Source organism: Phoenix dactylifera, chromosome 9 (assembly GCF_009389715.1).
Source record: "Phoenix dactylifera cultivar Barhee BC4 chromosome 9, palm_55x_up_171113_PBpolish2nd_filt_p, whole genome shotgun sequence".
In the NCBI taxonomy this organism is placed as follows: Eukaryota; Viridiplantae; Streptophyta; class Magnoliopsida; order Arecales; family Arecaceae; genus Phoenix; species Phoenix dactylifera.
Window position 1 is genome coordinate 20,883,045 of NC_052400.1, and position 14,269 is coordinate 20,897,313.

Genomic DNA, 14,269 nt, shown 5'->3' on the forward strand with positions numbered 1-14,269 from the left:
ATTTCAGCTTATTTGGTTGGAAGAGTCTCATTTCTATTTTAATTTTGGAGGGCTCGTTTAATATTCAAATTCTATTTAGTCATGAACCAAATGCATAAGAGGATATGACCGTTCTGATTCTTATTCCAATCTATTATAACGCCGATTTTGATCGTGAACCAGATGCATGCACTCTTAGTTTAGAACCCAATTGACCCCTGTTCATCAGCACTCGCTTGGCTTACTTTGTTGGTAGGAAATGGACTTTTTAATTTGTACACCACGAGAGGGAACTCAGAGGAGCGGCAGTCAGTATTCGATAGAATGCATTTGTGCTTCTCCAAACATGCATGCAGACTACCACTAAAGTGGTGCCATTACAACGGCATGTTGCTGAAGTTTTAGGAGACATGCGTTGATCATATCAATGATTACAAGAGAGCTTGAATTTGGAAATAATTAATAAATTTAGTGTAGAAAGTATTTCATTCATTGAAAAATACCTAAGCAGTGGTATTGATGGTTAGTTTTGTTGTTTCTAGACTAACCAATTCTTGCTCGAACTACTATACCCTCTTAATGAGGTACATATAAATTCAAAATGGCAGTAAAAGGTGTAATATTAATTTGTTACTTGGAAACAGCAAAACCAGCTCTAGAATTTAGAGATACCGCATCGTCCAATATAAATATGTATATATATATATATATATATATGTATGTATGTATGTATGTATGTATGTATGTATACATATATACATATTTGTTGTTTTATATTCAGTATAAGGTGATGAGATCTTATATTCCACATAGAAATGCATCATCTGTGCATGCTAAAAATCATAATTGCTCGTTTCTATAATAATACATCGAGCTAAGCATATGCATAACGTCATAAAAATGAGCAGCTATAATTGGAGGCCTACCACGGGCCAATTTCTCCATGATGTAGGGTACAATTTCTCCACGATGCTGGCCTACCACAGGCTTGCTTGGACCCGGTCCAACAAAACATGTCGACGTAAGATGATGATGGTTGGAGCTTGGGTTCATGATGAATTGATGATAAACTTTTCCGGTCGGGCACGTCTCGAGCAAAACTAGGCCGACCGAAAAGAGCACGAGGCGCGAAACCAATGACCCGTCGGGCTTCCCTATCTTGGAAACCCTATTTTTTGTTTTTAGGGTTTTCTCTCGCTATAGAGTTGAGGGGATTTCTTTTCTCAAAAGTCTCTAACCCCTCGACTTCGGTCTCCAAAATTTCGAGTCTCTGGTACGTTCTTTGATTCTATCTCTATCTCCCCGCCTCCCTTTTAATCCGTTTCTTGAATTCATCGATTCGTTTTACCTCGCGATGGTGAAATGCATGAGCTTTATGGCGTCTTTCTTAATTCGCATTTGCTTGAGTGGTACTAAAAGAGCAATTTCTCTGGGGATTGTTCCGATTCAGATGGGTTTGGATGTTTTGATAGAGAATAGCTTTTTTCCCCCCGTGACTAATATCTAGGGATATGGATTTGAAAGAAAAAAAAATCTTGGGTTATATATATTCTTGGTGAAATCTATGTTGGCTACGTGTTCCGCTGCTATTTCTTTGATCGGCTTTTCTGAATTTTAGTTCCAGTTCATTGGATGGTTAGAATATTTCTCGTTTGTCTGTGCTTTTAGTCGAGCTATTTGACAGCGTTCTTGTCAAGCTCAGAAGTTAGGGCTATAGATCGGATAAGTTGAAAATATTGTGGTTTCTATAGCTTTATCTCTTTGGTCCATGTTCTTGAGAGTGACTCAACTTGTTTTAGGCAAAACTTGGTGGTTTGAGAGTTGAAGCTCTAAAAACCCTTCCTTTTTATGGTTAGGACGATGATATTGCAACTTTTTGGCGACATTTTTATATTATGAACTAAGATATATTGTAAAATTAAAGTTTGATGGCTAGAAATTCGAAGGTATGGATAAGTAGATGTCCTTCGGTGCATGATTTCATTGCCCAGCGTTGGTAGCCAAGATGGATGCCAAGTTTTCAGGTAGTCAGTTCATTGTGGGCACTGAGATATTTTGTTATTGTGTTCAGTATGATGAATGTGCGACCGGTGAGGTGTGTTGCTAATTAGCTAGTTGGAGGCATGTAGAAATTTCGTTACTGAGTATGGTGTAATGAATGTCTGACCAGTGAAGTGTTGATATGTATACTATTCTTAATTCTATTAGATACCGTATATATGAAATTTTTAGTACAAAATCTGCTTAATGCTTTGCATGACTTGGCTATTGGTGCTGCCTATCAGTTGTGTTGTCCACCCACCACCATATGAAGGTGTGTCTGGTAGTCCCTTTTAAGAGAGATGAATTTTCTTGGTTGAAATCATTTCTTATGAAAATGTTGATTTGATGTCAAAACTCAAAACTGTGTTTGATGGTGTATGGAGGTACGTGTTACTATGTGTATGGTAGTTTCTTTTGTTATCGTTGTGTTGCTTTTACATTGATAGCACTTCTCAACAAATGGTGGAAGCATCTTTTCCACTTATTTGGCATTCTATAGTTGTGTCCAAAAGGCACTTGATCACAACATTTTGTTTCAGACTGGAACTGGTTTCGGCTCCAGAATTTGGACTTGGGCCTCACCACAACTCAAACTAGATGTGGGTTTACATATGGACCCAAACTCGACATGATCAATTCCAGTTATATGTTGTTCACATTGATTTGACCGATGTATATATTGGCTTTAGTTTGCTGTGGTCTAAATGAAGGGTCAATGTGTCTAGTCGATTCCATTTTGAATCTTTTTAGGTTCAATCTGGTGGATTGCATTTTTCTTAGACCTGGAAATCCAAAATTCAGCTGGGAAACAGGTCTTTTGTCTTATTTTAAGAGAGCAACCTAGATCATAGTTCTAGATTTCTAGCTTGAGGTGGTTCCAAACAAATCCAAAACTATCTGATCTGCTTGCAACCATGTTTTCCCTAAAGCAATGAAAAAAGAAAAAAAAATCATTTTGACATAGCTTAGTTGCATATTGAATCCAGAGATAATTGGGGGTTCCTTTTTTTTAATGAGAAGCCTTTTTTGTTGAGTGCCTCCAAGGATTATTTTTATATCAATTTTACTTCAATTTTTTTAAAATGCTTGATTCAAGAAGTGCCAAAAACATTCATCATGAGAAAGTTGTCCAGTATATGTAATATGTATAAATCATAACAGATTATGCGTGTTCACCTAAAGTGCTAATTATTCATATGTTTTAGTTCATACTATTTCGGGAATAATTGGTGGGTATGTGCATCATGATGGCTAAAGATATTTCTATTCATTGCTATGTTGGTCAGTCATGTTTTTCTGATCTACGATTTGCTACAGGATGCTTCCTAATGCCTTTGTTATGTATTATTTTGTGCTTCACATCCCTATTCTGTGTTATTTTGAATTGCTTTGTACAGTAAGTGTTTGCTGTTAATTTTATTAGAACTCCTATTTGTTTTGCTGGAAGTGAGTGTGTTGCTTCATTTTGGATTTGTCACTGTAATGTTTGTTTATGTGTTTTTCTGTATGAGAACTGCCTCGTTGCTTATTTCTCATACTTCTTTCTTTTTTTCCTTCTTTTTCTTGTTATTTATTTCTCTGGAATTTAGATAGACATGCAATGAAACCAGCAATTGTATTTTGGCTTCAGCCTGATATCTATATTGCAAGAAACCCTTCTTCATTTTTTTTTGGCACCTGTTTCACATCAACTTCTTGATTATCATTTGGAATTCTGTCCTGCTTGTTTCTATTATCACTATTGTTATCACCCATGATGAAAATCTTTCATATTGAAATTCCATTTGAGCCATACTCCATGGCTGGGTTTGAATTTAGATTCTTATTCTGCGACTCTTGTTGGCATTTCTACTTTTTCCCTCCTTTCCATATATCTATACTTCGTCCTCCAAATGCTTCTGGCTTCTGTGCTTCCTTCACAGTTGCCTTGCAAGCTTCTTTGAGATATAGAAGATGCCAAGGCCAAGTGCCACTGCAGCTGCCAAGCCCGATGAATCGGTAAAGCAAGCAGAACTTGTTGAACCAGTCGAACCTGAAGAACAGGTGGATCTTGATGAAGCTGAGGAGACAATGGAAGAAGAGGTTTATGAAGAAGTTGAGGAGGAAGTGGAAGAGGAAGTAGTAGAGGAGGAAGAGGCTGATGAAGAAGCAACTGCTGCTGCTAATGGAGCAGATGCTGATACAAACCTTGGTGGTGGTGATGACATGAAAGATCCTAAACAGAAGGATGAGGATGAAAGTGAGAAGCATGCAGAGCTTCTTGCTCTCCCTCCTCATGGTTCTGAAGTTTATGTTGGTGGTATCCCTAATGATGCATCTGAAGAGGACCTGAAGAGCTTTTGCGAATCAATTGGGGAGGTCACAGAGGTGTGCTTTTTGTCTCCCTATTAGTGCCAGCATATATTCACAGTTTATTTAACTTGTATATTCATGTTGTCTTATGGTGATGACAACAGGTTAGGATGATGAAGGGGAAGGATGAGAACAAGAATTATGCCTTTGTTACTTTCAGAACAAAGGAGTTAGCTTTAATGGCCATTAAAGATCTAAATAATACTGACTTTAAGGTAGATCCTTCTTAGCTTTTATGTGCTGTGACATCTATGTTGCTCTGACCATTTTTATATGAATACATTGACAAGTTATCATATACAGAAGCGATTTTTTTTAGAGATGGTTGCAAAGGATCGATGTAAAGGTCATTTATATGCCTCCACTGTTCGACCTTGAACATGTGGATGCCAATGAAACTGTAGTAAATATATGTCATATTACAACCATTTCCTTTAATCTTGTATTATTAGTATGTCAAAAGATTTTTTTTTTGTACATTATAAATGTGAATTGTGCAACTTTATACGATCAAAAGGGAATAGTGTTTTTGTTGCACTGTTCATCTTATATTTTTCTGATTATTTGTAAATCCTGACTTTTATCTTTGTTTCTTGAACTCAATGGAAAAGGAAGGCAGACATTCTGTTCTAAATTTTAAGAAAAAGCAGCTTTTTTTTTTTAGTTTCATTTTATTGAATATAGATCCTTTACTGAAATTTGTAGAAAGGTCAGAGGGGCAGGCTTCTGCCATTGAATGTGCTTATTTTTCGAGGACAGCCATTGATGGTTTAGTCTGATTGAACTGATAGTTTTTAACCTAAGTAAAAGAATAAAGTGGGGCAGACGTTCAGAAATTTAAATTTAGATGATGTGGCCATTATACTAGATTTTGTTGGTATTGGCCTCTGCTTCTACCATACACTATTGATGCCTTTGTTTGCATGCATTGTCTCAGCGAAAGAACGTTAAGTGTTCGACATCTCAAGGAAGGAATAGGTTGTTTATTGGCAATGTTCCTCGAAATTGGGTGGAGGACGATATGAAGAAAGCTGTGACACAGATTGGTCCTGGGGTCATTAAAGTGGACTTAATGAAGGTAGTGCCCCCTTCTTTTCTTTTCTCCTTCTTGAAACAAATGAGTATACACGTGCACACACTCACCGTTAAATTCTGGTGGCCCTGCAGAAGGAAAATTCATTTTTACATGAGCCTTTCATTTTGTCATCTATTTGGCTGATTGACCTGTGGGTTTTGAGTTGTAATTTTTTCTGCTGTTACAGGATCCACAAAACTCAAGCCGCAATCGTGGATTTGCCTTCATTGAATACTACAACCATGCATGTGCAGAATACTCGAGAAAGAAGATGTCAACTCCAAAATTTAAGTTAGACTCGAATGCTCCTACTGTGAGCTGGGCTGATCCAAAGAGTGGCGATTCCGCTTCGACTTCTCAGGTTTATTGTAAACTTTCTCGAGTTTTTAGTATGCTATTCCTTCGTTTATAATGTTCCAGGTAATTTGTTTTGCATTTCTTCTGATACATGCTCTCTGTTGATTTTTCTACAGGTTAAGGCACTTTATGTGAAAAATTTGCCCAAGACTGTGACCCAAGATCAGTTTAAAAAGCTCTTTGAACACCATGGAGAAATTACAAAAGTAGTTCTGCCTCCTGCCAAGTCTGGTCATGAGAATAGATTTGGTTTTGTACATTTCGCAGAGAGATCAATGGCCATGAAAGCACTCAAGAACACTGAGAGATATGAAATTGATGGTGGTTTTTATTCTAAGAAGATTTGCAATGTCTTGCCATGCATTGTTTGTTTTTTAATTCTAATGTAGCTTATCGGGGTCATTCTTTTTTATGTTAACAGGACAAGTTCTGGAGTGTTCCCTTGCGAAGCCTCCAGCTGATAATAAAGGTGAAACAAGTTCTAATGCCAAAAAAAGTGCTCTAATACCCAATTATCCTGTTGGATATGGTGTGATGTGGAGTCCCTATGGTGCTCTACCTGGTTTTGGGCAGGTATGTTTGTTTTCCAGTCATCTTAAGTTCAGATAAATTTTCCATGCAGCCTTTGCATGCTCACATGCATTTATTTATTTATTTTTTTGCTCAAATTGCTGTCACTGTTCTGCTTCCGAGTGAGAGCTTCTTGTGTCCTTCCAGCCTTCGATCTATGGAAGGGGAGCAGCTCCTGGCATGGCAATGATGCCAATGATCTTACCTGATGGTCGTCTGGCGTATGTCCTGTAAGTGGAAGTGTCAGGCTTCGTTTGACAAGCTTTACCGTTGCTATAGAAGTTACTTTAAGCAGATGAGTGATAATATTCTGCATGATTTGACACTGATATATGAATGCGGCAACATAATCGATCAAATTCTATTTGTAGATTAATGTAATTGGTTGCCTTTCTGATGTCAGTAAATGTCAGCTTTTTGGTTGCCTTAACAATTAAACCTCATAATGACACTAGATTTAAATATTGTGCAGCCAGCAGCCTGGATCACCTGCAGTTGCAACGCAGCTAGGGGTTGGTCGGAGCAGTGGATCTAGTGGGAGTTGGCAAAGCAATGATGGTAACCGTGGACGTAGGTACAAGCCATATTGATCCACCTGGCCTATCAATTGTGGATGCTGACCGGACCAGCACCATCCTATTTTTCCTTGTCATAGAACAGGGACTCTCGGAGTAAACAGGTTCTGTGGTCTATGACTTTGTTTCAAACATTTTGATGAGTATCTGAGGAATTAGTCCGGAGAAGAAGGAATTAGTTCCTTCATTCTGCGATATCCTTTTCAATTTGCTGAATAGTAAGTCCTTGTGGGAAATAACATGTATCTAGACATTCTGAAAGGCAGAGATTGGAAACATTTTTTATTTTAAATCATGATGTTTTTGTTCTTGGTGAGCAATTGGATGCTAGATCTCAAATGTGCTGGATCCATGTTAGCATAATCTTGGATATGCTAGGTCTTTTTCAGTTTCAATTAGCCATCATTTCTCTACCACATCCAGTCTATAATCCCTAAATGGTTGATCTGGTGTTGATGGAAATCCTTTTTATCCCAAGCTTGAAGGTATTGCTTCCACATGGAAATTAAATGGTATGTGACTCTTGGAAAATTTTGATTTACCTGGTATTTATTTTTGGTAGTCTAGTGAGTAGTTTGAAAGGTTTGTTATGACAGGGAAATAACGTTCCGTGGGAGCTTTATGTTCCTCAACACTGCATCATGGTCTAATCTGCTGCCAAGCATGGACAATGAAGAGCGGATGATGGAAACCTCAGCGCTCAAGAAATTTAGCTTAAGCTACATGGCATGAGAATTGTGGCTGTAATTTTTTTTTAAAAAAAATTATAACGTTATAGAGGTAGCAATGAGTTTGGGTTAAAAATTTACCGATTCAAACTTGAGCTATTTATTAAACTGGTCAAAAATTCAGATTTGAGATTTATTTATTAAATAGGTAATCATATTCGACTCGTATGATCTGTTTATTAAACATATCAAAGTCTGGTTAAATAGGTTAGGTAGATTTTTAAAAAACTAAACGAATTCAAATAGGTTAAATATATTTTATATAGGTTAAACAGGATGAAATGAATTGAACGGATCAAAGGTCTAAATTTAAACAAGTTTAGATCAGTTCGACTCTTCTTAGATTCGGACCTATTTATGTCAAACCTAAATCTTTTTGAAGTAGATTGTTTGTAGGTTGGGTTGATAGATCGGATCATAAATTGCCACCCAAAACTTTATAAACTAGTTATAAACATCATTATTTACTCCATCACTTGAAACTTTGAATCATTCTATTAAAATGATCGTTGTCATAATGTGTTGCAGCAAGAAATAACAGAAAATAATGGGAAAATATCTGCATTGCTGTTAAAATCACTCTTTGTCTAATTTATTACTGTTTCTGGAGGTATAAATATTTTGGATAAAAAAGTGATATAAAATTTGAATTTTAAAATAAATATTTTGTAGAAAAATCACGAACATCAACTAACAAATAAATATTATAATCGGGATAGCAATCAAATGGCAGTTGTTATTGAAATGCTATATTCATATGCATGCCATAATAAAACCATTCTGGAACCGTCGCTTTTAGGACGTAAAAATCTAGCTTTACGCGATCAATCGACATCAGCATTATGGATCCCATGCCGATCCACGTCATATTTAGGATCCACTTCAAGATTTGGAAAAAATATACTGGTGCTCTGCCGAAGGGCTGATGTTAAATTCTAAGTTTTACCCTATCAGATCAGTTAGAGCGGCAGTATTTGTTCCATTCTCATTTCAGGAGAGTTCATTTCGTGTCGCCTTGTCTTTCCATTCCTGGAGACCTAGCAGCTATAGATCATCTTCGCCTTTTCTTTCCCTTCATGGAGACTTGATTTTTGGCCAAGATGATCTAAAATCGATAAATAGAAGCTACTTAGCTTTTTTGACCGCTTGTCCCCAGGCTTCCCGCCGCATCATTTTAGGACTCATTTGGGAATAAAGAAGAGATACCAGATAGTAGCTTTTCTATGAAAATAAGATTTTGATATTATATAGAAAAAAATTTCATATGGGATGTAAAAAAGTTCAAGTCCCATCAGCTGAAAATTGGAGTAATTTTTTATTTCAAAAGTGCCTTTTAAGTTTTTAGATGGAATAGAATAAGATCTTTTTCTTTATTAATAGCATAACAAGTATTTTATATTTTTTTTAGAAAAGTAGACCAAGCATAAGCTACTCTGGATGCTGGAATGTGCTACTTTTATATGGTCAATTAAATATGCAAAAGTTACTTTCACAAGCAGCATATACTCAGACATCAGCTTTCTATATAAAACATTCTAGTAAATTTTTTTTTTCTTCTGCGAACCAAACAAATCCTCAGTAAATATTTAGCCTAATCTCTCTTAGCTGCTGCTATCTTGCTAGTTATATCCGAGGCTTGTGCACCGCAATTTTGAATCATACAAAGGTGATAGACCAGCTCCGAAACTGCTAAACCCTCCCAAGTTTGACCGGTTGCAATGCAAGATTCAGTCTTACATCTTTGCGAGAGCATGCATCCAGTAAATCACAATCAAGCAAATATGATGTGATACTATTGTTTTTAATTTGCGGAGCTCCAATGCAACACTTAAATAGTTAACAGTAAGTTTGCACTTTTCTTTCTCTCCAAAGAGAAAGGAAAAAAAAAACTTCACGGAAAAAAAAAGAAAACTGATGCTTCATTTTTCTAGGGAATAATATCTAGCATATAACGCTTCATGCGCTGATCTAACCAGGAGTCGTTCTTAATACCGTAGTGATCCAAAGTTTGGTGGTCTTCCAGCTCTTGCTCTTTAAATATGAGAATTTGTCGGTCCTTCGGTGTTTTTTCCTTGGAGAACATCATTTCCTTGATACGGTTGATGCTATCAGAACCCATCGCCGGAAGCTCCAATATCTTCGAGGTCCACGACCTCACGTAAATGGTGAACTCATTTGCTTGCATGGCTCGCTTAGCACCTCTTCGTGAGCTCTTGCTGGGACTTCTCTTTTGTTATTAGACTTTGTTTTCACGGCATCACCCATCTACACAAGAAAAGAATTAATGATATCGAACATAGAATATATTACGCTAGGAAATTCTTTTTCATGTCAAAGTTTATGGATATGAACCGAAGGCGTAAATTTAAATTGGAGTTTTTGGATATATAGAGCTTGAAAATAGTCTATTTTTTGAGAAAGTTGATGCGATGATCGAAGATGGAAGAGAACAAATGAATCATATTGTTGCAATATCAAACCAACAATCAATATCGGTCATAACCCATCTATCTATTGGTGAGATAAAAGTTTGAGTCAAACTAGCAACGCAAAATTCTAAATTGTGTTTGCATGCATAAATTCTAAGCAGAATGGTAGATCCCTCGTGCACCTAATTTTCTTGTATTATCATCCTTAAAAGAGTAATTGAAAAACCTAATTATTTTTTCTCTTTCTTTGTCAAAAGATAGGATTTTAATTATTTTATTTTTTAGGAAAATAGTAAAAATTATTTAAGTAGGAGTTTGCTATGTATTGTAACTTGTAAGAGATGTGAAAGGGTATTTCTGAAAGAAATATAGCAAAAGAAATCAGAATGAAATATTTCTCAACTTCAAAATTTTTGTTTTTACATAAAGTATAGATTATAGGCATAAATTTAAACTTGTTAATTGGGATTTAAACCAGACTTAATTCGCCTAGACTCAATAAGCAAGCCAAAAGGATATGGATGGATGTTTTAACAACAAATACATATAGTTTCATCATTTTGAGTCAATTTAAAAAAGAAGCGACACAATATTTACAGAAGATATTATGCTAATAAACAATAAATAAAGGAACTTATTAAAAAGAGAAGTCCTAGAAAGGTAAAATTTATGGAATTTCCGATAAAGTGCAAGGAAGAGAAAAGCCCTAAGGACATATTCGATTGCAAGAAAATAAATTATTGTCATAAATTTCATATTGTAATATTTTTTAAAAAAAGTATAAGTTTTTCAAGAAAATAATTTTTCTTATACAATTTTTCTTGCAACCATGCATATTTTAAATAGAAACTAGTTTGTTTAGTCCAAAAAGAGGTTCCAATCACCGTTTTTTCACAAATAATGGCGTGCCTCGTGGGGATCCAACAACTTGATAAGTTTGGTTGCCCAAAATTCCAACTCAATGCAAGATGGTAGGGTAATATCAGATTTTTTTTTCCTTTTAGTTTTTCAATCATTAGGGCAATGACATGAGTCTTTTATCAAAGAAATTTGAGAGTTGGGGAATAAGAGATAGTCTTCACTCAGGGGATGCTGGATGCTGCATGAAAATGCTTCTAGTACTAAAAAAAAAATGCAATATCATTTACTTCCACTTTGATATCTTCTAACATGTGTCACCTCCCAAACTCACTGCACAATGTTGGGCATGGGAAATGGCTGCATATCCTACAAGACATGATTCTATGAAATATGCAAGGCACTAAAACTTATACAAAAACTTGTAATATTGGAGACAATACAAGCACTAGTTTTTTAGACACCAATATAGATTTAAAATATCAAGTCCTCAAATATAAACTAAATATTCTGACCACAAACTTAAAATAACAACCTCCATTATCAACACCAATGTCCAAAAATACAAACTATTAAACTGAATCATCCAAGTTTCAAAATCTCTAAAATAATAAATAAAATCTAAAAATTCAATTAGATTTCAATTCTACTGATCTCTTCATATGTCTCAAAATAAGCAATTTCAAGAATTTCTAGGTGTCATGCTTCTTTAGAAATTATTAAGAGGGAGTGTGATCCCGACAGTTTAGCAAATATCTCACCATGCATGCACACATCATAATAAGAAATTTCAATTTCAATAAAATTCCACAATTTGCATGAAAATTCCTAATTTCAATAATAAGAAATTTCTGTTATTTCACAAATCCATATTATAGTTTTCCACCAATAAAAATAACCCAATATATAATAAAAGGTCACAAGCAATCACCACATTTGGACTAAGCTATGGTCATTTTCCAGCCCCTGAAGAGATACCCTATAATAGGGCATCAATATTGCCAAGTTTTCAATTCATAATAGGACACCATATTGCCACATTTCTAACCCATGATGAAATATTGATAATATCATATTTCCAACTCATGATAAGGCATCAACAATACATGACTAGTCCAATGCCCAAAATTAATTCAAGCACTTTGATTCAAATCGTAGATAATTCAAATTAAATTTTCAAGCATGACATGGTTTATTTTATAATTTCTAAATAAAATTTCAAGTTCATATTTTTTTTAATATCATGATAATTCAAAAGCGAAGCCATTCATAGAAACATTCACATATATGGAGAATAATCAATTATGTTCTTTATCCTGAAGATATAGATATATAAAATAAAGATTTATAATATAAAGAGAGCATATGCGGCGGATATTTACTTACATGTGGGTAAGCAATCATCACCATCAACTCCTCGAGCATCTAAAAAAAACAATCTAAAATAAGATGATAAGATGCTCGTTTCCTGATCATTCTCTGCTTATTCTAATGGTAGCTGTTCCAAATCATAAATTTATGTCTTCCTACTGAGGAATCCTAAATTCATAAAATTCATCAGGTAATAACTGCACTAAGGCACACTCCAAGATGGAAAATTTCAAAACCAAATACCATATCTAAGCCATGTATGAAATACCCGAAATCTAGGTCCCAGAATCTATCCTGTTCAATAATCAACCACATAGATCTAAAGATCTCATGTACTTCCCAATCAAACTAAATCTTAAAAATTTTCAGATTTAAAGGGAAGTATCACAACAACTTCTTTACCAAAAATTGTGTCATAATAATATATCTAATTAAGGTTCCAATCAATTCTGAATTCAATATTCTGTTCTGTCTATCACTGCACATCAGATCAATAAGACAATTTTTTTGGCCAATCAAACAATATTTGCATAATTGCTGATCCATCAGTTCACAATGAAGCTCTAAACTTCTAGATCAAAATTCTTCGGAGATCACCATCATGAGCACTCGAAAACCTTTCTTCTCCTACAATCCTATCCAAGACCTCAAAAATTTCACAAACTAAATTACTTTTTTTTTTTGATAATACAGATTCCTTCGTACCATTCTAGTATGAGCACATCCAACTCCGTTACATCTCTCAAAAATTATTTACTATAAAGTCTAAATATAGATTGGCTTAGAAGAGAAGGCTCACCTTAAAGATGATATATGGATTACTTGGATTCCTCTCTCTTTTCCCTTCTTCTTCTTCTTCTTCTCCAAAAACGCCAACGCAGGGAGAGGCAGCGATCAAGAGAGTGGATCTCTATGTGGGATTAAAGAGAGAGAAACGGGGAGGTAGAGGAGTACTTCCTCTTCCCCTACTCGTCCGTTCTTAAAAAGAAAAACGTGGAGGTCGGGGGGAGTTCGGCTTGGGCCGAACTTCTCCCCTCACCCTCATCCTTTCCGAGGCTGACTTGGTTTGGGTCGTCGTAAGATCGAAAAAAGGAAAGTAGAACATCGGATCGCGAACTGGTGGTACCTTCCCTTGGATCGCTTTAGGACTCTGAAAGCTGATGGCGATGATGCTGGTGGTAGACGATCAAGTACAAGTTGCCTTTCCCTCCCGTCTTTTAGTACAAACTTTGATCGAGTAAATAGAATTCAGTCGATCTTCCTTTTTTTTTTGTTAATGTCTCCAAAAAGGCGATGCGTAGAATTGCAGTGCAGAGGCGAGAAGAAAATTAATTGTTGGTGAGTAACCATGTATGATTGATTTGAGGATGCAATTTTTGGATCCGAATCGGACGCGTTAAATCACATTAAATGCTCTAAATTAATTAATAGTAATAGAATGTTGGTGCAATGTTTTTAAGAACACGTTTGGTTCACGGAAAAAGGAGGAAAGTATGGTCAACGAAAAAGTAACAAGATGCCTCTTATTTAGTTGGAGTTTGTAAAGAAAAGAGATGAACTAAAGTTGTATTCCCATAGAAATATGATTCTCACATTTAATGAAAAAAGTCTTTTCCATAAGAAATATGGAAAAATTACTTTCACATGAGGCGGAAATCACTTTATCTTTATTTTTTTCCAAAAAGACCCTTCAGTATTAAAGAGGCATTAAAGACATAATTTTTATTAAGGGTATAATAGGAATTACGCAACTTTTTCAGAAAAGTGGATGGTCAACCAAATATAAACACTATGAGAATGCCACTTTTCCATGTTTAACCAAATATACCAAAAGTACATTCCTAAACATTCTCTTCCTAGGAATCTTATTATCAGAAATCATATTCCTAGGAGGGAAAATGCTTTCTGCGAACCAAACGAGCCCTAAGGGAA

General features: G+C 35.5%; 1 protein-coding gene and 1 long non-coding RNA gene across 3 annotated transcripts; one reads left to right on the forward strand and one right to left on the reverse strand.

The window, feature by feature from the left end:
- Positions 1–1,075: 1,075 nt before the first annotated feature.
- Positions 1,076–7,290, forward strand: LOC103709589 (heterogeneous nuclear ribonucleoprotein Q-like). Of its 2 annotated transcripts, none has more exons than XM_017843441.3 (9): positions 1,076–1,252; positions 3,612–4,389; positions 4,479–4,589; positions 5,312–5,452; positions 5,637–5,810; positions 5,923–6,127; positions 6,228–6,379; positions 6,524–6,606; positions 6,849–7,290. In XM_017843441.3, the coding sequence occupies exons 2-9, from the start codon at positions 3,976–3,978 to the stop codon at positions 6,964–6,966; spliced, it is 1,398 nt and encodes a 465-aa protein (XP_017698930.2). In that variant the 5' UTR covers positions 1,076–1,252; positions 3,612–3,975; the 3' UTR covers positions 6,967–7,290. The 2 variants fall into 2 exon arrangements, with proteins under 2 accessions (XP_017698930.2, XP_038986351.1); XM_039130423.1 differs by having other exon boundaries at positions 1,094–1,252; positions 3,945–4,389.
- Positions 7,291–9,440: 2,150 nt separating this feature from the next.
- On the reverse strand, positions 9,441–13,692 carry LOC103709590. The gene is made up of 2 exons (XR_604473.3): positions 13,137–13,692; positions 9,441–9,944 (listed from the first exon to the last, which is right to left on the reverse strand). It is a non-coding gene; the product is annotated as an uncharacterized LOC103709590 (long non-coding RNA).
- Between the last annotated feature and the right edge of the window lie 577 nt (positions 13,693–14,269).

Excerpts from the sequence above, each read along its gene's own strand:
- LOC103709589 (XM_017843441.3), top strand. The coding sequence starts at position 3,976 with ATGCCAAGGCCAAGTGCCACTGCAGCTGCCAAGCCCGATGAATCGGTA. Across the intron at positions 5,453-5,636 it reads TTAAAGTGGACTTAATGAAG|GATCCACAAAACTCAAGCCG; the intron begins GTAGTGCCCCCT and ends CTGCTGTTACAG. Across the intron at positions 6,607-6,848 it reads GGTCGTCTGGCGTATGTCCT|CCAGCAGCCTGGATCACCTG; the intron begins GTAAGTGGAAGT and ends AATATTGTGCAG.